Raw genomic sequence first — 27,487 nt, 5'->3', positions numbered from 1 at the left:
ATCATGGAGTCTTTTTTTTCTCATCCCAAGAAAGCAATTCAGCCCTTAGGGGTCAGGTGTTCCTTTGGATATTGAGCTTAGTACTGTAATACAAAATCAGTTCAGTGTTCTCAGGGTTACTGAAATGTGCTCTTCATAAGGAAATGTTATAAAGAAGTTTCATGGGTAGGGAGAGAGAATGATTTAAAAATAGAAGTGTGTATACAAAGTCAAAAGAAAGCAAAAACAAAAAGAAAGCATTCAAACTAGTAAAAAATAACCTGAGTACACTGTGAAACATACAACCATTCCCCCATAATCAGTATTAAAAAAGAATGATAGAAAAGAAAAATAAAGATTCAGTTTCAGTTTTCCTTAAACAGCATCCTAAATTGAAATAGAAATGCCCTTTTTTACAATCAAGTGATGAGGGGAAAAGCTCCAGAGCAAAATTACTTTACCAGTCTGCCTTTCAATAATCATGACATCATTACTCTACTGCTTCTCCTAGCCCTAAAAAGTTCATTATTTATCTAATTTTTATATTTTGTTATTATAAAGAAAGCAATAAAAAGCTTTCTTTAATGCAATATAAATGTTTTTATAAAAATATCATTTAATAAAAATATTATAAAATTATATTATTATAATATTATAAAATAATTATATTATTATAAAATATTATTTTATAAAAATAATGATCTTTAGCAGTAGTACCACCCAGCCTATTATATAGTGTGGTTGTTTTAGCACTAAGTCAAATGTACCATTGAAAGATTACAAGCCAGAATCAATAAAAAACCAGTTCTATAAACCTCATCAATAAGAGCTTATTACCACCTGGAATTTGAGCCTTGTGATTCAGCAGTGTGAAATTCTGCATGGAAATTCACTAATTGGAACCAGTCTGTTGATGAAGAATACAGAATCGATATTGTCATAAGCTTTATTGTATGATTACTGCTTTCACTCAGAATTAGATTACCTTTTATTAAGCAGCACAGTCTCAAAACAATTAACATACATTTCAAAAGAAGCATGAAAAATTTTCTTCGAAAAAATATATCTCTCAAAAAAAACCCCACTCTGGATTATTCTAAAAGACTTTTAAAGAATAGCATTCTCAGTATCATAACTGAAACTGAACAGTACATGATCAGTTTTAGGTTTTTTTCTACAGCTAATTGATATGCAGCCAGCTATGAAAAAATGGTAAAAGGCTGGAAGACATTCCCGGAATCATCACAGAAACTGTTCATATCATTATGGTCCGTATATTGGAAAAGATATTTAATTATCCTTAAAACGTACCACTTAGTCACCAGGACCAGAAGAAAACCTGAGCTCCTGAGCCCAGGTGCACATTCTAACCATTTCCAGCCTCCAGCATGGATCAAGACCATGAAAAAATTACTTATCTTTCCCCCTTCCCAAATCCCATGCCAGCTGAATTAAAGTCCTAATGCTTTACTATAGATCCAGATCTGGATTAGTGGGTAACTAGCAACAAAGTTATATCTCAGGAGTTAAAACTGAACATCATCTCTGTGTCTCAGTTTTTCTTCTGGGAAACAGATTAATGAGATTCCCTTATCTTACAAAGGCTTTGTGAAAATGCTTATTTGCAAATCTGTTATACACTGTAGCAAAGTACTGACACAGAAGAGATGAGACGTGTCAAAGTATCTGTCTTCAAAACAGAACTTCAATAGCATGTGTTAAATAAAACATGAGAACTCATATTTAACAATGAGGAATATACCTACTGTTGAGAAGCTGCTCATTAAGAAGGCACTCTGATAAGGAGATAGGATTCCAATGGGAAAAGAAATGGCATATAAACATATGTTAGAAAACTGTACCACGAGACACAAGCATAAGAAGAATGATTTTTTCTATCTTTAAGTACTTGTCCTCAAGTCTTACAATGTTCACTTGTGCCTTCTGCATGTTTGTTTGCATTTACGTGCTCTATCAGCTATGGTAGGGTACTGGGTAATCCACTAAAAAGCTATCTGAAGGTACAAGGAAGAGGGGTGGATGAGAAGGTTTAAACACACAGATTAAAAATCCTTGACACTTTCAGTTTCTTTGTTCCTTAGTTTCATGTTCAGACTTCTTTCAGACATGCAACTACTACCAGAAACATCCTTCTCCTCTAACACAGTCACATGCTTTATAAAACCATGATTACAAGCTCCATAAATACCTACACAGGTATGCTTTCAGTGTCCAACTACTGAAGAAAAAGGATGGCAAAAGTCATGTTCCTAATTCAGGGCTGAAGGTTCAGGCTGACAACAGCAACACTTCCACCAAAGTGAGTAAAGTCTGTCATCCTGATCCCTTGCTCTGGATGACTGATTTACTAAATTCCTGTGGAGCTTTTCTAGCACAGTGCAAATGTAATTTTTTTTAAAGCTTCACATTATCTGTGCTAAAAAGGTTGCTATGCAAAGGCCCTTGACGAGCAGAACCTTTAGCAGCTTCCTTAAAACTGTTTTTCCAGTCTGTATTTTGGAGATTATCTACAATTTGAAAAAATTAGCTCCATTTTGTTTCCTTATTGTAACCTTTATCTGAATTCATATTCAGACCTTTGTCCATATTGACTTGAATTCCTGCAGGTCAATTTTGGCTTAAAACTGTGTTCTTAATTGTTCTTAATCTCACTGTGTTCTTAATCTCACTGATAATTGTTTTCCCTACCCACCTTAAGCAAGGAGCAAAATCCAACAATACCACTTATATGTAAAATTAAACTTCAGAGCAAAGGTGAAACAAAAGGTTCGTTGCACATTTCTTTAGAGAATTTCCTATCCTCCTTGCCTGGATTTATCCTCATTCTTGGAGTCATCAGGACTCTCTCTTATTTAATTTATGTAAAACAGGTTTTGAGCTTTCTCTTATTAATGGAAATTAGCTTGTCTAAGAGTAATGCTAATTTTCTTTCACCAATTACAGCATTTTGATCTAACACAATGTCATGTCACTGTTTTTGTAATAGACCAAATTTTAAGAGCTTCATAATTAACAGAAAGCCTTTACATTTTTGAACATTACATGACTATATTTTTGTAAAGAAAAATGCACAGTGCCCTATCATACATAGTGCTGAAAATTTAACTTCTGCAATATCAGATGCAAATAAAACCTCTTAAGCAGCTGGCAACAAATTTTGAACCACAGCACTATTACCACAAACTACATTACAATGAATTTTTCCATCATGGAGTACTAAGACATTATTTGAACATGACTGATTAAAAAGTGCAACAGAAATGGTGACTTAAGATATGCCTTGTAATCTTGTAAATAATGTTCTGAGAAGGAGCTTTGCTGTATACAAAGATGTGAAATATAAAAAGAAACTATACTTAAAGAGGATTAGGTAGATCAGGAGGCTTATCATAGTGGAAACAGGAGTCCTTCATCACCTAGTCACCTCTTAAATTTGGTCCCATTCAGTAGTGACTGAAAGTCATTGCTGCTTAGTGATATATGAAATGGGTTTGGGTTTTAGAGCAGATTGTAACTGGAACACATCCATATCATAAAAGGCAGAACCACAAATGTTGTTAATCTGCACCCACACTGACAATTTTCCTAGATGTGACCTAAAAAGTGAATGTGCTTCAGGAGCTTAACTACTCTCTTAGCTGAAGAAAGTCTCTTAATGCTTGGGTAAGAGCAGAATGGCAAGACAGGGTGGAAAAATTCTATCCTTGTCACACAGTACCAGTATTGGCTGAATACGTTCTTCCTCAGAGGTGCTGGCTGAACATCTTTTATGATAAGAAAACCAGCCTATTGTTAAACCTTATAGATTTGAGATGTACAGCAGTATACATTCAGAAAAGCAAGGTCAAGGAATGCACTATTAGCATCTGGCATGTATCTCCAGAGTTTAAATTCTATTTTTCGGTGTTGAGGCTCAGACAACATTATGTCACATTCACAGTAGCTGGATAAGATCAGTGTTTATCTGCTGCTTCAGATCATGTGGCATCATTCTGCTTTGCTTATCTTTTTAATCGATGTTGCAATGCTACAAATGACTACATGAGGTGAAAAGCCATGATAAATTAGGTTTATCTTGGTGTGCAGGATTTTTTCTTGGGAAAAAAATAAGGATAGCTCATTCATTTTTTTCTCAAAGCAATAGGAATTTATCCTTTTTTTTTCTTCTCATATTATTAATAATGTTTATTTTGATTTTTAGTACAATTCAGAATTCTCAGAAGATTTGTGGTACATTTTTAGGTTGTCCCTTATAGAATTGGTTTCTAAATAAAGGTTCTAAGTGCACAAACACTACAAAGTGATAAAAAGACATGAGAATTCAAAATAACAACCACTAACAATTTTATGTAAAAGAAGAAATTTTCATTTCTTGATGAAATTTAATAATACTATGCTGTTTACCAAAAGGAAGATAGTTACTGTTCAGTATTGGAAAGAGCATTAAAAAAGCACACAAAACCCCCACAAAACCCCAAACACCCAACCTCTAGGCATGTAAATTTAGGCCAGAATAGCCTGAAAAAAGATAAAATTAAATTTTAATTACTTTGTAATTAAAAATAATAAGTCAACTTGAAGAGCTTAAAGGACTGCAAAAAGTGAAAAAAAAAATTACTCTTTTTTCTCTTTGCTTTGTGAATGCATTAGACTATGTTACTTTCATCAGAGCAAGAATCCCTATGAGCCTTTTGAGCATAGTTCAGTTTTCTGTCTCCTAAATATTTTCTGTCTCCACATTTTCCAAAGTAACTTTTGTATTGTTTCTGAAAGCATTATTGTAATTTACTAATGAAGTGGTGTTACATCTATTACTAAAAAGAGAGAAAGATGCCACAGGGGTCATTAAAAATAGTTTCTACTAAATTGGAATGGTTTTCACTTAGACCTTTCATTTACATCATTCCAGATAGAATAAAGATCAAAAGTAGAGGATGTGATCAAGTTCACATACTTAGCATATTAACTAACATGCACCAATTCATCAGATAAAAGGTATGTAAGGATTTAGTTTATATTATCTCACAACTGGGTGGTATGGAGATTAGGAGCCACAGCTTTATCCTGCACATATTACTAATATAATCTCTTTTACAATACTAGGAGATCTCATTAGGGAATAAATAAATTAGATGTTTTTCTCAAAAGTATGGAGAAGGCTTGGTGGAGCTTCTGTCCTTCTCTTCCTCTTTGAAAATGCTTTGTGAAGATATGTATTTATAGAAACTTCTTAATAATGATAACAGTGGAATAATTAAAAAAAAAAAAAAGAACAAAACAAAACCAAAAAACAATAACAACAGCAACAAAAAAAACCCACAAAAAATACCAAAAAAACCCTAAAACCCCCAAAAACAACAACAAAAAAAAGCAGTTGAAAAGTGGTCTGACTTTCAGATAGTCCTACTAGATTCTACCCCAGCTGTCCTTCCTCAGTGAAGAAAGTATGCTTTCTGCCTTGCTGCATTTCAGTACAGGCTACATGTCGCCCCAGAGAGCTGTGTTGCAGCATATTGCAAATGCTTCAACAAGTCATAAATACTCTTCATGTGAGGTTCAATTTCTTCAGATATCTAAGGTTTAATTGCATAGTTACTTTTACTTTAAAAAAGATTATGGGATATTATTTCCTTGCAAAGAAAATCTACTTAAGGTGTCATTAGCATCCTCAAATTTTGTCAATCACTACAGTAATAGAGAATCACAAAATAGTTTGGATTGGAAGGGACCTTCAAAGATCATCTAGTCCAATTTCCCTGCCACATTACTCTGTGCCCTGTGCAACCTCACCCTGAATACTGCCAGAGATGGGAGACCCACAGCTTCTCTGGGCAACTGGGTCCAGTGTCTCACTGCCCTCATCACAAGCAATTACTTTCTAATAGCTAATCTAAACCTGCTCTCTTTCATTTAAAACCATTGCCCCTTGTCTCTACAGTCATTGGCAACAAGTCCTTCTCCACCTTTTCTATAGGCCCCCTTTATATATTGAAAGGCAGCAATAACCCTGGAATTTCCCTCCCCAGGCTAAACAACCTTATCTCCCCAAGCTAAAGAACCTCAGCTCTTCCAGCCTCTCTTCAGAGAAGAATGTTTCTAGACCTCTGACTATTTCTGTGGCTTTCCTCTGGACCTGGATGCATTGCTCCAGGTGGGGTCATGCTAGAGAACAGCAGAGGAGGAAAGTATCATGACAGTATCTTGCTTCTGTTTGCTTCAGTGTTCCTTTGTTCCTCTACACTGACTTTTAAAGGTTGTATTTGATTTTGTTTCAAATATGATTTGACTTTAGTGAACAGGGTTTTTTTCACAGAATGACTGATGCTGGAAGGGACCTCTGGAGGCTACCTTGCCCAAGCCTGCTGCTTAAACAGGGCCACTTGGAGCCCTGGACTATCTCCAGACTTCATCTCCCCTGTGGAAACCTGCATTAGCATGTGATCATCCTCAGGGTAAAAAAGTTTTCCCTGATGTTCAGAGGAAACCTCATATGTCTCAATTTGTGCCCATTTCTTCTTGCCACTGGGCACAAATGAGAAGAACCTGGGCCCATTCTCTTAGCACCCTTCCTTCAGGTATTTATATAGGTCAATAAGATAATCTCTTCTCCAAGCTGAATATCGCTTCAGTCCCAGCTCTCCCAGGTTTTTCACTTTAAAAAAATGCGCCAGTCTTTCTTATAATCCTTTGCAGGACACTGTTCAGTTGCTCTCTATCCCTCTGGTACTGGGAACATATTGAGCTATACTCTTCCTATAAAATTCTATAACCTTTTAAGATATTTAAAATAAAAGCCAAATGTAAGATGCTTTGGGATTCCTTTTTCCTTTCCTTTCCTTTCCTTTCCTTCTAAATAACTAATATTGGATGACTTGTAATATTTTCTTGTAATATTAACTTGATCCTAAGACAGGTCAAAAGACCATGGGAGACAGGTAGTTAAGGTCTTTCAGCCTTCAGGACATTCATATAATAAAGACATCCAGACAAGGCCCCCACTTTACAGTTACCTAGCCTGTGACATACTACTATTTCTGAGACTTTTTTACATTTAAGCCTTTCTGTTGCAATTATCCTACAAAGCAAAAAGACCTGATATGTAGCTCTGCTGCTGCTAACAAAATAATAACCAGCCATTTTCAAAAGTGGTGTTGGATTAGTGTCTCCACATAGCTTGCATGCAAGTCTACAGGAGGCTCCAAAACTCTTTGCAGTGATCTGTTTTGGAATAAATTAGTGTAATGCAATTTACATCAAAAACAATTTCTGAGCATATCCATTTTTCTTCCTATACTCAATCAGGAATGGAGGAATGAAAGAAGGGAATAGAAGAAGGAAAAAAAGGATGATAGTGCATTCATTGATTCATTCATCATTTCTTTTTCCATTTTTAGACTGTAAGATTATTTCATCTGCTCTCATATGAATTATAATTAATAGCATTAATAAGGTGCTTAGCCTACATTGAAAGAAAATTAATGTTATTAGCCAGAGAATAATTCTCCAAGGCATGTCACATGCAGTGACATTATAACTGTGAATGCTTCCAACATTGAATTCTGTTATACATGCATCAGTATGAAAAAGCAATAGACATACATGATCCCAAAGCTTATCACTAGGCTTTGTATTTTGGATTTTTGACATGGATTGTAATCATACTCTTCAGTACTGGTTTAAGAAGTCACAAACATGAAATATTCAAAGTATTTTATTCATGTGTTTTTTGGGCTTTTCTCCTCCTCGTATGACAATTGCCTTACAATTGAATAATTGTCCAAATTTAGTATTGAATCTCAATAAATAAACAAGTGAAAATTGAACCATTTTGTATTTAGAATTCTGAGTCTTGAGCGGACTTTTCCATCTTACAAGAAAACCTTTTGCTTTCTCTCTTGAAAATGGCACCTAAAGTCTTTCTGATTCCATCTGAGCTCTCAAATGAGGACTAAAATCTCAGTTGCATTCCATGGTTCAATCTTTATGTCTTCATCACTGGTACCTGGTAGTACTTCTACCTGCAACTTCTCCTCCTTTTCTACTCCTTTATTTTTTCAAGGCATCCACAAAGGTCTTCCACAACATGTATCAGTCAGCAGAAAACACTGTAAATTTCTTTAAGAACTCAGTGAAAGTTGGTGTATTTTTCCTACTAAAGGTCAAAGATTTCTGATGTTGTTCTATAAAGCAGTTTTCAATACACTCATCTTTTCTTCATATGCTGTGTTGTCTTTACTTAGAAAGTCTTGCAGCATAGTGCTGTATCTTGGCTATTTTGTACTTATTGTGTTGGGAACTCCCCACGTGTGGAGACTCCATTTCAGAAGGTTGATTTATTATCTTATGATATATATTATATTAAAATACTACATAAAAACTATACTAAAAAAACAGAGAGAAAAAGATCATCAGAAAGCTAGAAAGAACACAAAAAGAACAGAATGCATAATAAAATCTTGTGACTGCTCACAGCCTCGACACAGGTGGTTGTGATTGGTCATCAAGTGAAAACAATCCACATGGACCAATGGAAAATGCACCTGTTGCATTCCACAGCAGCAGATAGTTATTGTTTACATTTCTTTCCTGAGGCCCTCAGCTCCTCAGGAAGGGAAAATCCTAGCAAAGGATTTTTCATAAAATATCATAGCTACATTACTGATTTTGCAAATTACATTCATCTATGCATAAATACTAATTTCTTTCAAGTGAATGATAAAACCTCCATTTCTGAAGAGCTCACAGTATTCACTTTTTCATCTTTTCTAGACAATTTTTTAAAACTTCTTCTACTGTAGCATGTTCAGAGGCATTTCCAAGAACATATGGTTACTGACACCAGCAGTACAGTGAATCAATCTACTTTCTCTGACATAGCTGATGCATTAAAACTGGACTTTTCAGTGGAGGTTAATGGAAATAAGTACTCCCTTCAACTGAAAAAAAAAAAAAAAAAAAAAAAAAAAAGCTATATTATTCTTCCAGATTCATTTGGAAATGACAGCCATGACTTTTTTTTTTTTTTTTTCCCATCAGGCTAATAATGGAGGAGAAAGTAGCAGAGGAACTAAACACATTTTCTACATCCTGGAGAAAATATGCCATCTCTCATCAACAAGATTTTACAAGATGTAACCAAAACTGAGACCAACTGAAAAAATATTTGTTACTTTTATACTAGTAAATGACAGTTGTGGATCTGTGGATCTGTTTCCTGGTTAAACTAGCTCTACTGTCCCTGATGCTCCTGTAATGACCAGGAAAGGACAATACCTGAGGAATCTTGTGCAACTTCCCTAAATTTGTCCTAATTTCCTATATTATCGTCATTAAACTTGAATCTCTGATTTAGCCCAAGCTTTTTAAATAGCATTTTTCTGTCCTACAGTTGGTTTATTGGACACATCTCCTAAGAGCCTGTGGTCATTCTGGAAGAGAGCAGTGGTTTTCAATCTGTTACCACCTCTGCATCACTAAATAGCCTGAAACAGCAGCATGTCAGCTACCCTGCTTTCCAACTTGCTGTTTAAACCCTAGAGACACTCTCTGGGACAGCAAGGAAAAAGCAAAATGTAATGGCAGCGGTAAATAACCAATTAGGCTGGAATAAGGTAAATATTGCACAACAGAAAAAGAAACAGGAAATCAAACCCAGACAGTAAAACCAGCTAATGCCCAGTGGATTGCTACAATGCCCAGTGGATGCAAACAGAAATTATAACACATACATTATTTTATCTAATGCAAGTACCCAGTTGATCAAATGCTGGTGGGAGCTGACAGACATGGTAAAGTTTCAGGGTTGATAGAACTGGAATAAAACAAAACCTGCTTTCTCTTTACAAAACATGATAAACAAAAAAGTATTGTTCTGTTATCTCCTACATTGAAAGCCCTTCCTGAGCACATTACAATTTCCCACAATGGCTCTCCCCATTCCTGCAAATACTGCAATAAGTACAATACTACAAATCACTAAGTATGATGTGCTGCCTTTTGCCTACTGTTTCTGCAACTAGACTTCTTGAAGCAAAATATGCAAAGAACACATGTTTAACTGCACATGTAACAGCATAATTTATGTATGCATCAAAGCTAAATATCTGTTTATAGCAATTGAGTCAGAAAGCTTTCTTGAAGAAAGCCAATTTGCATTGACTTGTACTGAGAAGGGAATCAGCTTGGGGTATACAGGAAGGAGGACCATAAAGTCATCTTTGGCACCTACAATTTTGCTACTCTACCATATGATTATTTACAAATATGAACTGTTACTTTTTTTCTCAGGTGATTATCTCTGGAATCAGAGAAACACTTCTATACATCTAGATGTACAGGAAGCCTGTTGAAAGAATTAAGGACCAATTTCTCTCCAGCCTCAGAGAGAATGGAAGACTCTGAAAGGCAAATTCTTTTTTTTGGACTATTCTTCATAAACAGAAGTGGACCTCATCTTAGTGATTTCAGTAATTCAGAGAACTCACTGAAATAATTAGCAAATTAATTTTGCCAACAGTGCATATTATATACTTAATTTTAAAATATTTTGATTCTGATATCATACGGTCACTTTTTAAAATAATAGATTGCTTTATAAGAATAATCTGGATAGGCCAGATGCAGTCAGAAGCTCAGAGTGTTGGATTTAACTACTCAGCTTCAAAAGTCCAGTTAGATGTCCACATCTCTAAGTCCATACACCACCTTCACAGTCAAAGAAGGGAATTGCTTTTGTAGGACACAATCAATTTGGTAATAAAGTAGATATTACAAAAGCTCAGATTATTGTGCTTTCTAAATGACTGTTTCTTTTCCCCAAGTATAAAGGACAAATATGACAGATATACTAGAGGCGCAAATTGCTGGTCTCAATTTGGTGAACATGAACACAAGTTATCATGAATTCCTTCCACTGCTCTTAGAAGCATATGTAACATACCTACACTCCAGTCCATTTCCTCCACTGCATCACCATATAAACCATGCTTGCTCTTTCCTTTGAAATTTTCTGAAGCATATAGAGCAGTATGGACATGAAGGTAAGACAGGACGAGAAGAAATGATGTATCAGTGTTCCTGGAAAACAAAACAAACCCACAAACATTTAGTGTATTTCATAATAAGATTTCTACAAATAAATCTTTCTTCAACAGAGTTTTTTTAAAAAAGCCACCTGTCCCCCCTCAAAAAAACAAGAACCAAAAAAAAAAAAAAAAAAAAAAAAAAAAAAAAAAAAAAAAAAAAAGTGAAAAGGAATACTGTAACTGATTGCAGGATAATTCTGAATAAACACACACCCAGTAAAAATGCCACTCTTTTTCTGAATTGAAAGCAAAAATAAATGACAAAATCTATCTAAATAGTATTCGCAATATAAATTGAAAAACTTGCTGTTCAAAAGCAGGAATCCAGCAGTTTCTGAATGCAAACACCTCTCCACATTTTACAAGTATATTTTTAAAAACCTGAATACAATTTCTGTTCAAAAACATACCCTCAGCACTACCTATCCATGTGAAACACGATTTCCTTCCTCACAAAGTTATGTGGAAGCTGATCAACTAAACTGTTATGGGGACCTGGGTCTTTATTCTGGACTAAGGTATATGACCAAATCTCTTTTCTTTTAAAGCTCTCTGTGTCTATGCATGTGACTCTACACAACCTCAAAGTCACACTAACATAAAAATTTTTGTTCTCAGAGTAAGAACAGTCTCCATTGTCTTCTGTCTACTTCCTAAACAGATACAAAAGAAACAGTGCAATAAATAGACTCTGTAAATTTTGCTGTTCATGTGATCTGTCAACACGATATTTATGATCAGTTCCAGCAGGCTGTGAAAGCACAGCTCAAACAAGTACTTCTCCTTATGCATTATTTATACTACTTTACTTAAAAATGTGCCTTACTAGCCAAATTTACTGCTATATGCTCTAACAGCACTTGCAGTACATTATGCATATTGTAAATATCAGCTGAACCACAAAAGCACTACCCACAAAGCTTGTCTGGATCTCACCTTAAAGCACACAGCTAATTGCAGACTACTTTTAGTTTTATTTACCATATTTTCCATCACCAAGCTGTGGTTGATGATACCTGTGATTCACATCAACATCAAACGGAGACCATGTATTTCCTCAAGCAGTTGGTTCATCCACCCTTTAAAGAGGGGATGCCCAATACATGCACGCTCATAAAAACCACTACTTTAAAATTAACAAAAAAATATGAACATTTAGAACTTGAAAACAAAGTTTTTTAGTAGAAGAGATTAATCTGATATAAATTCTTTCCTCTCAAAGAAAAATAATTAAGTTTAATCTAGTATATTTATGATCCATTTTTCCTCTTTCCTTGGCTGGATCTGTTTTTTTACAAGTTGCATGATTAAAGCATTTTTTCTACTGGCATATACAGCAGTATATAAACACAGAATGGGAATATTGTATCCAAATTACTCACTTGATAAGTGTGTTTCTGATGGGGATTTTTTCTTCATTAAAAAAAAAAAAAAACAACCTAATTTTTTAGGAAACCCAGAAGAAAAACTACATTCTTCATGTGGAAGATGAATAAAAAAGTATTTTAATTCTCTTACAAATATTTGTGTATCATTTCTGTATTGCTTTATTAATATAAAGTACTGATCCAAAAAATCTAAGACATGTTTTTCATAAAAGATACACTTTCCACTAAGTTTTTTGTTGCTCTTTGAAAGGTCATATATGTGAGAACTTTTCACAATTTTAGCAACAAATAACAAGAGATCCCTGAGTCAATTAAAAAGGCTGAAAATATGACCAATTGAAGTAAAAAAAGACATAACTTATTTAATATATACATAAATGTAATACTGACCTTTCACTAGAGAAGCTTACTGCAAGGCAGATAATTTTTGTTTTACAATTCCATTTTTTAGTGACTGGGATTATTGTTGACTTTTTCCTTAAACACAGTTCACTGAATTGAGATTAATACACAAATTCCAGGGTAAAACACCACAAAAAATGATTTTTTACTTTTAACCCTGCAGGCTATATTTAGTTTTCATGCAAACTACCTTTTTCTAATGACATAGAGAAAATGAATTCTCATGTCTGGCTACTTGCTTTGCTAAAATTATCAACAGCTTCCATTATGAATGCTATTTTCAAGATGTAATAATTCAAGTTTGTTTGTTTGTTTGTTTGTAATAATTCAATTTTTGTTTGTCAAACTCACAGAAAGATCTAACTTTCATGAAGAGTCATCAAATCAATGACTGATATGGAAGGGCACTACATCATTCTTTTTTTTTCCAACTAAATTGACAACTTTTGATTGACAGCTTGCTGTTGGGTGGAGAAGTGACACCTATTAATATCCTATAAAAGATCAGAGGCAGCTATTTATCTCCTGTCAAAACACTCTGAGGAGAATCACGACTAAATACCTTTACTCTGACCTTGAAAATGAAATGACAATACCAGCTAGTAGGCAGGAGAGAAATTTGACAATAACAGCTTAACTCCCGAACCACTTCAAAAAACAGCTCTTTCAAAAATGTGTTTCCACTATCTTTTACACAGCCCAAACACAGAGAATCTCCTTTTCAAAAGATTTGAGATTTTTTTATCCTCACATGAGTCACACAGTTTTTTTCAATTTATCGAGTAGTTAGAGAGATTACATGCATCTGACATAAGATATTCTTCAGGGTGTTTTTAATGGATCTTGAAAACATCTTAAAACATCACATTGCTGGTGACTTGTCTGCATTGCAAAGTACCAAGTTCTTTTTTATAGTGAGGTGTCTTTATATTACTCAAGGATTCAGCTCAGGCTTGAGCTATAAAAAACAGCTTTAAAGTGCATGAGAGAGCAATTAAAACTATTCTGACTTTGTGCTTCAAACACAAGTATTTAAACTTTTTTCCTGCAAATCTGCTCTAAATGCTTGCTGCTTTGAAAATTCCTTGGGCAGTTGTTTGCTCTTCTGTGCACTTAAGTGGCACAGCTGACACATTGCAGGGAACGAACACTACCCAGAGGCGCCTGGACAAGCTCAAGAGTTCAGCCCATGAAAATGTAATGAAGTTCAACAAGGCCAAGTGCAAAGGCCTGCACCTGAGTTATATCAATCCCAAACACAAATGCAGGCTGGATGAAGAATAGATTGGGAGCAAATCTGAGAAGAACTTGGGGGTGTTGGTTGACAAGAAGCTCCATATTAGCAAAGTATGGGCTGCAAAGTATGCACTTGCAGCCCATTAAGCTGCTGTATCCCGGGCCTCAACAAAACCAGCATGATCAGCAGGTAATCCTTGAACACTTCCAGGGATGGGGCATCTGCAACTGCTCTACCAGTTCCAGTGCTTCACCACCCTTGGAGTAACGAATTTCTTCATAACACTTCATCTAAACCGGCCCTCTTTTTGTTTAAAACTATCACCTGTCACTATCTGTCCTTATCAAAATTCACGCTCCCTCCTTCTATAAGCCCCCTCAAGGTACTGGAAGGCTGCAGCGGGGTCTCTCTTGAGCCTTCTCTTCTCCATGCTGAACAACTTCAGCTTTTTCAGCCTGTCCTCATAGGAAAGGAGCTTCATCCCATTGATCAATTTCTCTGTCCTCCTCTGGACCCACTGTAAGAGGTCCACATCTTTCTTGTGCTGAGCGCCTCACACCTAGACACAGTACTCTAGGTGAATCAACACAAGCAGATAGAAACATAACATTTCCTTTCCTTTAATTTTCTTTTTACTAAAAAAGTTCTCATTCAGTATCCCCCCAGTGGATAAATTAATTAGTGCTTAATCTCCATGGATGCCTCCTCTACTTCCAGATTAGATCACCAGTAAGGCAGTGCTCTTTGTGACAGCAGTGGATGAATGCATTTCATTAAATCTTCTTGTTCCTGCAGGAGGAAAAGCCAAATTTGGGCTTAGTTTTACCAAAGCAGGACTGTTCTACATGCTAGATTTTGTTTTATTATGACTACTAACAGTGCTAAAATTCTTGTTAATCTGAATGAATCTATGAATGAATGTTTCTGTCTTGCTCTTTTAAAATACACACCTTCAAACATGGATGTGATATTTTCAATTTTTTTCAAAATCATAAAGAGAACTCCAGACTACTGGGGATAACTTATAAGAACCATATAAGGTGTTGAAAATGTAACAGAGGGAGGAGAAAAAATGTAAATATATAGAAAATCTGACTCTTTCTAATAGATATTAAAAGTAGAATTTGTTACCTCTATATCAGCAATTTTAAAAATAATTCTTCCATGCCAATAGATAAGATGCTTTTATTTTTCTAATTTCATGCCTTCAATGCTTCCTTTAAATAATTAAGGTAAAGAATTCACATACATTTTTATTTCCTTCCTATGTAACCTTTTTTCTCCCCTTCCTAAAGAACATTTTGTAGGCATGGAGAAAAAAAAAAAAAATTATCATCTAGCACAAGCATCCACAAAGCTTTGGAGTCCAGTATACAGATCTACTTCTGTTTTAGAAATGTTCCATTCACCATTCAGTCTGCTACTCATTGCAGAACTAGTGAGGACCTTAATAATTCTTAAATGATCTAAAGATTTGTTAAGTCCTATATGAACCCACACCTTCTTCCTGTTACCTTTTTTTTACTGTAAACTATAAGGAATATTCTTGTAGGATTCATAAAAACACTGGATTTGAGAACTGTAACTTCAATACAACATGACAACTGCTAGATCTTAAGAGCTAGCGATACACGGAAAAAATTCTAAACCACAGCCTGCTACAGTAGCTAACAAAAAAATTTGAAAAGGTGTTGCAACAGTGTTTCAAAGACAAAAATAGAATAGATAAAGAGAAAATTTACAATTTATTAACTGTTATAAAATTTAGAACATTATGCAATCTATGATTGGTAAAACTAGGCAAGAAGATTCTTCAAATTCACCTTCACCACAGCTTTTAAATATAATCATGTTAGTATTTAAATACTGTTTTCCAGAAACTAGATTTCATTAGACTTTTAAAAAATATTATTATTACTTGTGATCAGATATAGGAATTTCTCAGAGAGGTATTCTGTATCACATAGTGGTATTTTTGTGTTGTTAATTTCTGATACGCTAGAAAACAGACTGGCATTTTGCAAAATTGGATTTTCTGTGCAGCTGGTCATTGAAAGGCATGCTGAAGATGTATGAGTGACAACCACATTGAATTTAACATGAAATAAGTAGGATCCATTTGACTTTCAAATACGTTGTATTACCAAGAGAGCATTCTGTTAGGTTTACAACAGGTAAACACACTTCCTCTCAGGAAAAAGCAATTAGAATTAACACACACAGAGCTGACCTGCCCACTTACAATTAGGGTAAGCAACTAAACTACTACCTGTTTTCAGACACCAGATCTGATACTTGTAATTGCACATATTCTTCTCCAGTGCCATTTTTGGGCATTGAATTTGTATTTGCTCTCTTTCAGTCTATTAAGGAACAGACAAAACTAGTAATATGCATGCACTGGACTAAGGAAGATAAAATACAATACCACCTTTCCAAAAAAACAGACCAAAGTAAGCACAACAGCACATAGCTGTACATTATGAAGACATTATAAGACTTTAAAAATACAAATTCTAATGATTATAGAGAATCACAGGCCAAAATCCACCATCCAGCAGTCTGAGGTAGTAGTTCTGGAAGACCTCTCTCCTTATTTTGCTAGGAACCACAAACTCTCATTTTGTGGTCTCTGTGCCCAAACAGCCTCCAGCCACCTCAGCACCCACCAGTGTTCCTCTGTTCACAGAGAGCAGGTCTGGCAGGACCCCTCCCCAGGTCGGTTCACTCACCAGCTGTGTCAGGAAGTTGTCTTCCATACACTACAAGAACCACTTACACAGTTTCCTGTCCACTGCACTGCATTTCCAGCTCTGGTAAGCTGAAGTCCCCTATGTGAACAAAGGCCAGGAATTGTGAGACTTCTCCCAGCTGCTTACAGAATATTTTGTCTTCCTTTTCATCCTGTCTGGGTGGTCCACGACATACTCTCACCTTGGTATCTACCTTGTTGGCCTATCCCCTGATTCTTATCCATAAAAATTCAAACTTATCACCACCATCATTAAGCTTTGGATAATCAAAACACTCCTTACCATAAAGGTCTACCCCACTGCATCTCCTTTTTGCCTATTCCTTCTGAAGAATCTGATGTTTATACAAGTCACAAAACTGAAAATTACTGAGAAACAGCTAGAAAAGAGAATGTCTGGAAGTCCATCACCTGAACTCTGAAGAACTTCTAGAGGTAATAAAGGCAATAGGAAAATTAACTTACATAAATAAAACATGGGAAAATTAATATATATTCATATACATTGCATATAAATAGAGCATAAAAAAAGCTTTACAGGAAATATCAGTGCTGGTGAAGATTGGAACTTCATCATACATTTATTGTAAAGTTATTTAACCAACTAAAAGACACATGATATCTGATGATTTTTAGTTTGATGATGAAATGTGTATTCAGAACCAGGTAAGGAGAAAGCTTGAATTCTTTAACTTCAGGATTGTTTGCACTCAGGTATAATTGTACACAAGGATTAACAGTGTACATGAACGAGTTTGCTACTTAATGTGTCAGCTAAAGAAAAGGAGACTGTGTGACAAGTTCTATGTTCAAACATGTGGCTAAAGGGCTGAAAGGACTGTAATGACAAGAATGCTGTTAAGCACTGTGACTTTCAAAATCTTTGTGGCCCTTCACTTCTGCGACCTTGTTACTTCTTAGTGGTCATTCACCTACAAATGGCCAAAGTCAGTGGATTAGTCATAAAAGCAATGGTCTACTGGCGCTCTGGAGTTAATAGGTATGAGCTCTATCATATCAGAACTAGTGTGTCAAAGCAAATATTGGTTTTCTTGCTCACACTAACACATGGGGCAGATCAGTTCAGTGAATATTAATCCAATTACTCATATCCCCAGAAGTAAGGTTTATGGTCATATACTTTGCTTGTGCATTCATTAAAGGGCACAATTAAGATTGTTCAAATGCCCTAATGCTTCTCAATACTTTAACATGTTTGGATATTCTCTAATATAGCATTGACTTTGAAGAGTCAGGGTTATAATTCTCACTGTAATTGCAGCACTCCTGTAACAAAGTTTGTTGTAAATTATGAATATGTGCTATTAACCTTGACTTCAATTAAACATCAGTGTTGTCTGAAAACTACACTGACATTTAGGGCCAAGTGCCTAAATGATGTAAAGTCACTTACCTCTAGCTGGGTCAACAAAGCTATGCTGACTTAGATTATACATTATTTTGCCAGCTCTAAATACTGGGGTCAAACAACAACACTAATCTACACGGTAACACTGTGCACATTACACATATTAATACATTTAAAAGAGTCAGTAGCTTTCTACCATCGATTTCCATCTTGAACTCACCTACTTTGAGACAACCATTTTATTGTTATGGCATTGAAATTAGTGATACATTCATAGATACCCAAAACAGTATCACTACAGGCACTTTATATACTTGCAAGTAGTGGAAGAATATACCAATATATAGTTAATGCACTTGAGAGTCTTGTGAAATCACCAAATGCTTGGTCACTAAGCAAGTAATCTCTTAACAATTTTCAAATATGTTTGTTCATGTGTTTGTAATAACAAAGTACTTCACTGTTAAATTAGTTACAATGTATCTGAGAAGGCATCTTTATATCTATCCCCATCACCAAGAGGAAATGAAGATGGTTTAGTTAATTTATAAATACTTATGAAAATGTTGATTGTTGGGAAGACTTACTCATTTAAGGAAATTTGTTATAAAAAACATATTTTCAGTATAATGTGCAGAAACGGCCATCAAATACTCATAAGGATGGAAATGATAAAAAATTGCAGTATGAGATCAAGATTTTAGATGAACATTTTTTCTTGCTAACAGCTAGAAGCAGCTGCTCTGTACAGTCATTAAGTCTACAAAATTTAGCTGCAGATTCCTGTTACATGTTTTCATCCAGCAATGACACCATTTGCATGTATTCACAGAAACTAATACTTCATACTTTAAAGACTAGTAACTCAGGGATGTAGAATAGAAATTCAGGAAAATAGCCATTCTATATCTTAGAATATGATTTTACCTTGATTTAGTATTTTTAAAAATACTGCAAATTGTGTCAAAAATGGTGGAGAAAAATACACACACATATTTTCTCCAGAAGTTGAATTGATTAAATGTTTTTTTTTTCTGTAAATATATTTATTTCTATTTTAGAATATCCAAATGTATACATTTTTTACTTAATCCCATTAAGAGCCTTCTGGTGACAATTACGATAAAGTAACTGACTTAGCAAAAATGAACCATGACTTGAGTTTTGTAAACCCAATGTTTAGGAGGCCCAATACGATGACTATTAAAAAGACTGTTTTCAAAACACCCATTTGTTTCACAGAATCACAGAATATATCATGGGTATAATGGAAGGGACAACAGTGGGGTCATCTGGTCCAACATCCCTCAGGGTCATCCAAGAGAACATGGCACAGTATTATGTCCAGACAGCTCTTACATATCTCCAGTGAGGGAGACTAAAAACCTCTCTGGTTAACTGTTCCAAGGCACTGTCACCCACACAGGAAAGATCTTTCTCATATTCAGCTGGAACTTCCTGTGCATCAGTTTCTGCCCATTGTCTCTTGTCCTATTGCTTGGCATTACTGAGCAGAGCCTGGGTGTGTCCTCTTGACACCTCCCTGCACATACTTATGTACAGTGACGAGGTTCTCTCTCAGTTGCCTCTTCTTGAGGCTGAACAGGCACAGATACCTCAGCCTTTCCTCATAAGAGAGATGCTCCAGTCCTTTAATTGACTTTATTGACCTTCGCTAGACCTGCTCCAGGAGCTCTGCATCTTTCTGGATCCCAGAGCTGGACACAACATTTCAGGTGTGGCCTCACCAGGGCTGAGCAGAGGGGCAGGATCACCTCCCTGCTGGCAATGCTCTCCCTAATGCACCCCAGGATCCCACAGACCTTCTTAGCCGCCAGGACACACGCCTGGCTCACGGACAGCTTGTTGTCCACCAGCACCCAAGGTCCTTCTCCACAGAGCTGCTTTCCAGCAGTTGTCCTGGCGCCTGGGGTCATTCTGTCCCAGGCACAGAAGTTAGCACATTAATTTCTGAAAATCAAATATTTTAAAAATTACTGTTATAAAAGTGGAGTCATCTAAAATGCCAGTATCTTAAAAAATTAGCCATATGAATGCCTTTTAATGGATGCATCAACTCAATCATGAAGAGTATCTCCCCATTCCAGAAAAGTCATGAATTATGACTCTGCATTTTGCTTTCACAGAATTAAGTCACACCACAAAAAATTATTCATATTTCAAATTATATGACATTCTTAAGAATAAAACATTTTTCATTTTATAGAGAAATAAATTACATACCTGATAGGAGAAAACCAAACAGTCATTCCTACCAACAAGATTAACTTCAGTCATCTTTTAAAGGAAAAAAATTACAATCATATATAACGACATATTCCTTGTGCTCATCAGCTCACTTCTAATTTTCAGAAGCACTGTCATTATGAGATGCCAATGTTAACTTAAAATACAGTTAGAAACCTACCTTTCAATAAACTGCATGGCTTCTTTTGTCAGCCTCTGAGTAAGGTTCTCATAGGACAGTGGCTGCTGGATAATCTGATGGTCCCTCATTAAAAAGCAGTTTAGTTGTCGAAAATTATAGAAGAAAAAAATCAAAACCACAAGTGAAATTGTGATTATTAACAAGAAGTAACTTAATGCTTGGAAGGGTACTTTGAGAAGGCCAATGTACTGCACTATTGCCAAAGACACAAGGGCAATTCCAGTGATTTGGATTGGGATGACAAGGTCTTTCTGAACACCTTTTAAAAATACACTGCCTTGGCCAGGTTTGCAGTCTCTAAAATTGGTCACGGGAAGGCCATAAAAGTAATCAAATCCATGACTGAGGGGGTGGTGACAGAAGTCATTACTGCTTTCACAGTTCATCCCAAGATGCCACTTTCCTACAAAGAGAGAAGGACAGGGAGTATTTTTGTAGTTAAATCATCAAACTTACTTTTAATGTGCATTACTTCAAACATTAAACCGTCACTATCTGGCTGATATCCCCCTGCTCCCAGCATTTATTGTGTGGATCCCTATTTTCTATTTAAACTTTCTTTGTGCCTCCATCAAAGGTTTTTTTTTCATATCTCCCTCTTCATCTCAGTTAGAAATAGCTTAACATGGCTGCTGCTGAAGAACGTTAAATTCTGAGTGGGCTAGCAGGTCATTGAAGTGCAACAGAGCCCTAACAGACAGTTAACTTTGGAAATTAAGCATGTGTAGTTGTCATAAGAAAATACTGGTTTTAGCAGCTACTGATTGAAGAGGAACAAATATGGAAGTACAAAATATCTTTTCTGAAGTTTTCTGGCAAATAATTTGACTAGTTAAAAAAAAGACAAAATAATAATAAGAAAACAGTAACAAATAGAAAATAAATCAAGAATAGGAAAATTATTAAAGCATTTATTATTTAAATGATTGCAAAATCTTTGAAATTGCCAATATCCCTCAAAATACACACACACACACACACACACACACACACATATATATATAGTGAGGCCAATTATTTTGTATTTATATATTTCATATATATAAATAAAAAACAAAAGTAACAAGTAAATTGCTGTCAAATACTCTCTCACAGCATTTTGTCCCACTAGGAAATCATTCTAATTCTGCAATAATGTTGGACACTGTCTGACATAAGAAACCACCGAGCCTGATTTGCATTATACTAATGCAATATATATTCATGCTGATTATGGTAAGTATCTAGAGGATTTATTCCATGACTCAGGTACAACCTCTTACCACATGCTTATCCATTGCTTAGCACAACAGATCTAATTGGTAGCTGTTATTTGAATCAAAATGCATAATTATAAAAAAATTCAAATTCAGTTAAGCTTATTGAGATAGAGCTATGCCTTTGCTCTCAGCAAGAAAATGTGCTGAATATTTTCAAAAAGCATGCTGGCCTCGACAAAACAGATGACATTATATACTGCTGGGCCAAACTTTATTTATTTTTCTGAATCAAACACCTAAACATGACCAGCATAATTCAGGGGTTGTGACTGCAAAAGAAATAAACAAGAAAATCTACAAACCCCGTAAGTCTTCATTCCCATAACTTACCCCAAAGAAATTTGAAATACTTGTTTCAGAGAATTAAGAATACTCATGGCAGTAAATGCAAAACAGAAAAAAAAAAAAAAAAAGCATACACAGAATTTTCCCCTTTCTCAAATCATCACAGCTTTTGCACATCTGTAAGAGTCCTGATGCAAACAGCTCTGAACACCTCCTCCTGGGTCTCCAGAACAGCACATTCATCCTGCACTTTTTCCTTTGGCTGTGAGAAATGTAGGTACTGCAGTACCAAAGAGCGTGAACATGGGGATCAGTTCTGCTTTTTTAAAATTTAGCAAATTAACTGGATGTTCTTATTTATCTTCCACAAATAACAGAACTGAGTTATAGGATGAGAATGTCATATGCCTAAGTTCATCTGTCAGCAAAGGTGGAGAAAAAGCTCAAAATCTTGAATCTGAGTGCTTAGTTGAGTCCAGTTGTCCTTGTATGTCTCTTGATGGTCTTAAGTTAAAAATAACTTCTGTGTATCATCAAAACAGGTATAAAACATTTTCAGGTCTGCTTTTATGCCAGTGAAATTAATGCCTCTACACCTTTCTCATTCCATCATAACTTTTCCCTGTTAGATGGCCCCTTACCTGAGGTGGTATTCTGCTGGTGGTATTCTGAGCAGAATGATTCTGGTCACTACTTTTGACATGGTCCAGTAAAAATTATTGTAATAATTTAAAAAAACAAGAAGTACACACCATTGTACTGAAATTTCAGAAGTTATAATGGTGCTTTAAAGGGCTAGGTAAGGCTGGAACTCTGATTTTCATTCCCAGCACCCAAAGATGCAGATTTTCGAGAAGAAATGCTTCAATTTTTCTCTTATGTTTGAATGAGTGTCTTAATGGAATAATCATAAACCCAGATGTGCAACAGAGTGAGCATGAAACAAATGTCATCAAGTTAGATAAGTGATTTAAAGGTAGAGGCTTATAATCATGAATATAAATCCTCTTCAGGCTTCAAATTTTTTTTTTTTCTATCTTAATCTCAAAGCACCTATAATTCAGTAAGAAAATATCAAAAAGAAACTCAAATAAATTAAGTATACCTTCAAGGTCACTTATTATGATATGTAGTGGATTTTTAAACTGGATCTCAACTACAACCCAGGACAGAAAAACCTTGCAGTAACAAATTAGGGCAGGGGGAAATATAAGTCCTATTTTTATCGAAAGGGCTTCTTTAGCAAGCACAAAAAAATTGTTCAATGTCAAGACAAACTTGGGCCTCAGAAAAAGATTTGTTGAGAAGCAACTTAAGCCAAACAAAGCAGAGATCATGTTAGCAGGAAAAGCAACAGAAGCCCCCACTCAAATTATATTGGGAGCTGAGACGGAATGACACAACTGCTATTCTTAAATGGCTGGGGAGGTAAAAGGTTTTGATAGATCCTGCACTACTCTAAAAAAGCAAGTGATGGCTGGGTACACAATACATGTTTTGTTTCACTCCTTGTGACAATAACCCCTGCCTAGAGCTAGTGCTTGAACAGATTACTGTAATGTGCTTAGATTCTGGGGCCCTTCTGAATCTGAGAGCAATGAAAAATGCTCTCATCTCTTTGCCAAGTGATGCTTCATAGAATGGACACTTCACACAAGCATCATAAGCATTTCAACAGATTCTACCAAGCTTTTCAGTGAAATTTATGCTGTTAATTGTAAATTATGAGTACCGTAATAATTTGAGACCTAGACTTTTTTCCCTCTCCATCAGCCACAATTAAGACTTCTGCAGAACGAAAGCAATGCAATGAAAGGCAAGTGGAAGTGAGAGGCAAGTCCTATTCAGCCAAGAAATATCACTTGAAACTCCCTTTTTCGAAATGCAGAATCCTGAAGACACTACAGAAATCCATGTTTCCCCTCTATTTTTCGCTCAGATAGTGGAAAAGGGAACAGTACTGCAGTGGTCTTGGTACAAAGACTGATTTTTATATAATGATATATTTCTTTTGCAAAGATTTTGTGCTTTTCAGATAAATGGAAAGATACAAGATAAAGAGCAAGATGCAAACAGAAATATTTTATGTTCTTAGGAAATATATTTATTTGAAGTACATAGCAAAACTTATAAAAAGTGTATGTGCATATGGTATTAACATGGACATAATTTTGGTTGTTTTATGAATAACTGTTGTATTAACTCTACTCCATAGACTCAGTCAATCTTGGACACCTTACTATTGTGATGTGCCCAAACATTATAATATTCATTCTGAAAGAATTAAATACCAGTTATCAATTAGTATTTTCAGTCTGGAAATAAGCTATATAGGTGGATTTTAAACTTCTCTGGATGCTGGACAACACACTGGATAGCAACAATGAGGAAAAATTAACCTTTACTCAACTCTAATTGAATAAAGCAGTAGTCAAAATACTATCAAATATAAGGAAAATTTTTGCATTATGAATAGCTATTTCCAACAAAACATCAGCATTTCTTCCCACTGGTGAAATATTAAGTGTTCTATGCATCTGCTTTTTTTGATAGAACTTAATTTTGTTGCAGATCTGATTGTGTGCTTTCCTGACAGATCTATTGGTTGTCACCTTCTTCATGTCACAGGGGAAAACAATGAGCTAGAAAAGTGTATACATAAAGTAGATTTATAGATAAAATATATTTTGGGGCATATCAAACAAAAGAAAGCATATATTCAGAGGACAAAAAAAAATTTAAAAAAGAAACCAATGCGCCTAGGGAAGAAAAATAATGTCCTCAGGGAGGAGACTGGCAAAAAAAAAAAAAAAATAGAAATGACACTACAGGCTTCAGGATCAGAAAGGCTTCAAATTACCCTTATGCCAATCCATCACTGGTGCAGGATTTGACAATTAATTCTTTGGGAACTGCTGAGTTAGATTGAACCAAGCAAAGACTCCCTGACCTAGACCAATATGATGTGATAAGAACACCAGCTAAAGCAGAAAATATACTGGTTGTGAATCAGACTGCCTATCTAGTGTTCAAATCTACAACATTTTTCTTTCTGTCATTTACATATGCTTTATCCCTAATTTTAATGCACTTTTTGATTTTTGGAAACCTTCATTATACTCTAAGGATATGGTAATATTACATTTTATGGTCTCATAGCTATCACTAAGGCCACTTGGAAGAACTGTTCATTAAGCATCATGGAAAGAACTTCTGGAGATCTAAGTGGCAAGCTGTCATGCTGCAGCAAAAGTAGTTAAAAAAAGAACATTAACTGGGTCAGCCCCAGAAAATGAGTTGTATTACTGTGCTTGTTGCAAACAGAAAAAACTCAGTCTTTAATTGAATATGGAGAAATAGAAATGAAGTCCACAAGGAATATGACAAATTATGAACGGCTTTTTTGTACTATGGTTCAAATACTTACATTAAATAAATTTCTGATAAAAATTTCTGGTTTTCTATTTTCATTCTTTCAGGACATCATGGTATTTTATGTTTTATAAGACTGGGGTATAGCTATGTAGGTTTTTAGTTAGAATGCTGCCACTGGTTTATCTACATAATGCAGAACAGTGGTGTGAGTTGTTAGCCTTGCTAAACCGCCTGTTTTTAAACAAAAATTACTCTCAAAATCGAGTTTCTGTTTCATTTAAAAAATAAATTGTGTGTGCATCCTACATCTAAATTAATTCAGTATTATTCCAGTATGACGTTCACTGCACAACTATTCCCTGGCAATTCCAGTACAGAAACACATTATGTAATACAAGTTGAACTTCTCAAGAATTTTCTGAAATATAAGTAGTGTGGAGTGTAATAAGTCAGTCACCAAATTAAGAAAAAAAAATTCAAAAATCTTCAATGTTATACTTTTATGACATTAATTCCAATTCTATTTAATATTAACCTACTATGATTCCTTTTGCCCATCACTGGATATTTATGCTGCAATCAGTTGTCTGAGCTATCTTTATAATGAGAGAGAAATACATTTTTATATGAAATATCTACCAGATAATATGAAAAATTTCCTAGAAATGTCCATTTCTGTCTGATGACTAAGATGGTAGCCCAGGTACACCGTTACTTACTTTATGGGAATTTGAACATGGTGAAATTAAAACAACAAAGCGCTGGCTTGTACTCCTTTGATCAACCGCTCATTGTATCTCTGATGTAATCAAACTCCTATTTCTACTGAAAACTTTTCAAGAGCTTGAATAATTTTCAGTTTGTTCATCATGTTTCTTCAGTACCTTACAAAATGAGACTAAAACTACACAAGTGAATTAGATGTACTTACCTGACTAGTGCTTCACATAAGCATGGGAATGTGCTCATCTTTGTTCCAGAAAAATAAATTCATTATGCTGTGGGGGAGAAAAGCTTAATGCAGGCCCTTAAAAGCCTATACGGGAAGCTAATGTTCTTTTCATTGAAATGACAGCGAACAGTGCTGTGCATGTTTGCAATTTTACCTATTAGAGCTGTTGTGTAACCTTTCTGCTTCAGGAGTTTGGAAAAAGTTATTTCTTCAGAAGGAAGTCCTCCAGAAGAGGCAGAAAATAAGAAGACACCAACTCGTGAGAAGGCAGCCATTCCTAAATACAGTACAAATGAATGAGACCAGGATAATACAAAGAAAGATTTTCCATTCATTAGTTCTGCATGCAATTTTTTGCCTTAGGTGGTATCACTTAAATGACATATTACAATCAGACACTAAGTGTTGCAAGTGGAAGATACAATCATCCATTTAGACAAGTGAGGTCTTTCCTGTAGTGACAGCAGAAACAGATGTGGAGAAAAAAATTTGATCTTATAACCATGGGGCCAGACATCACATAAACAGCTGCAGCCTCTTCTGTAGATTTTCTAAGATACAGCAAAATTTTAAGAAGTTGAGCTTGCATAATTTATTTTTGTTTTACACAGGGAGGGAAAGAAGATGAGGACTAGGTGAGATCATTCCCAAGTTCTACTTTGAGAATTTCCCCTGTCCTCATATGTGGTTTTCCACAAGCCCTTGAGGTTTTTTTGAGAGAAGGCATATTGAAATAGGGCAGTCTTACTTCTGGGCATGTAAATATCATGAGGTCAGAAAGAGCAAGAGGGAATCTGATCCTGTAAATAGAGTGGCTTGAGCTGTCAGCACTGATGGGGTGCTCCAGTGGCATAAAGACACATCATCCAATGCACACTGAATGAGTGCACTAAAGGAGCATCAGGTACTGGCTAACAAGACAACATCTAAATAAG

General features: G+C 35.4%; 1 protein-coding gene across 1 annotated transcript in view; it reads right to left on the bottom strand.

The window, feature by feature from the left end:
• STS (steroid sulfatase) overlaps positions 1 to 27,487 on the bottom strand; it is a 91,248-nt gene that overhangs the window by 50,802 nt on the left and 12,959 nt on the right. The window contains exons 4-6 of the mRNA XM_041416497.1: positions 26,707 to 26,829; positions 20,661 to 21,084; positions 10,940 to 11,076 (exon numbers count right to left, since the gene is read on the bottom strand). Coding sequence (XP_041272431.1) covers positions 10,940 to 11,076; positions 20,661 to 21,084; positions 26,707 to 26,829 — 684 coding nt within the window. The remainder of the gene's footprint in view (positions 1 to 10,939; positions 11,077 to 20,660; positions 21,085 to 26,706; positions 26,830 to 27,487) is intronic.

The sequence above is a fragment of the Onychostruthus taczanowskii genome, unplaced genomic scaffold (assembly GCF_017590055.1).
Source record: "Onychostruthus taczanowskii isolate IOZ18803 unplaced genomic scaffold, ASM1759005v1 scaffold52, whole genome shotgun sequence".
Classification (NCBI taxonomy): domain Eukaryota; kingdom Metazoa; phylum Chordata; class Aves; order Passeriformes; family Passeridae; genus Onychostruthus; species Onychostruthus taczanowskii.
The sequence above is the reverse complement of the archived record's forward strand: the minus strand, read 5'-3'. Positions and strand labels throughout refer to the sequence as shown.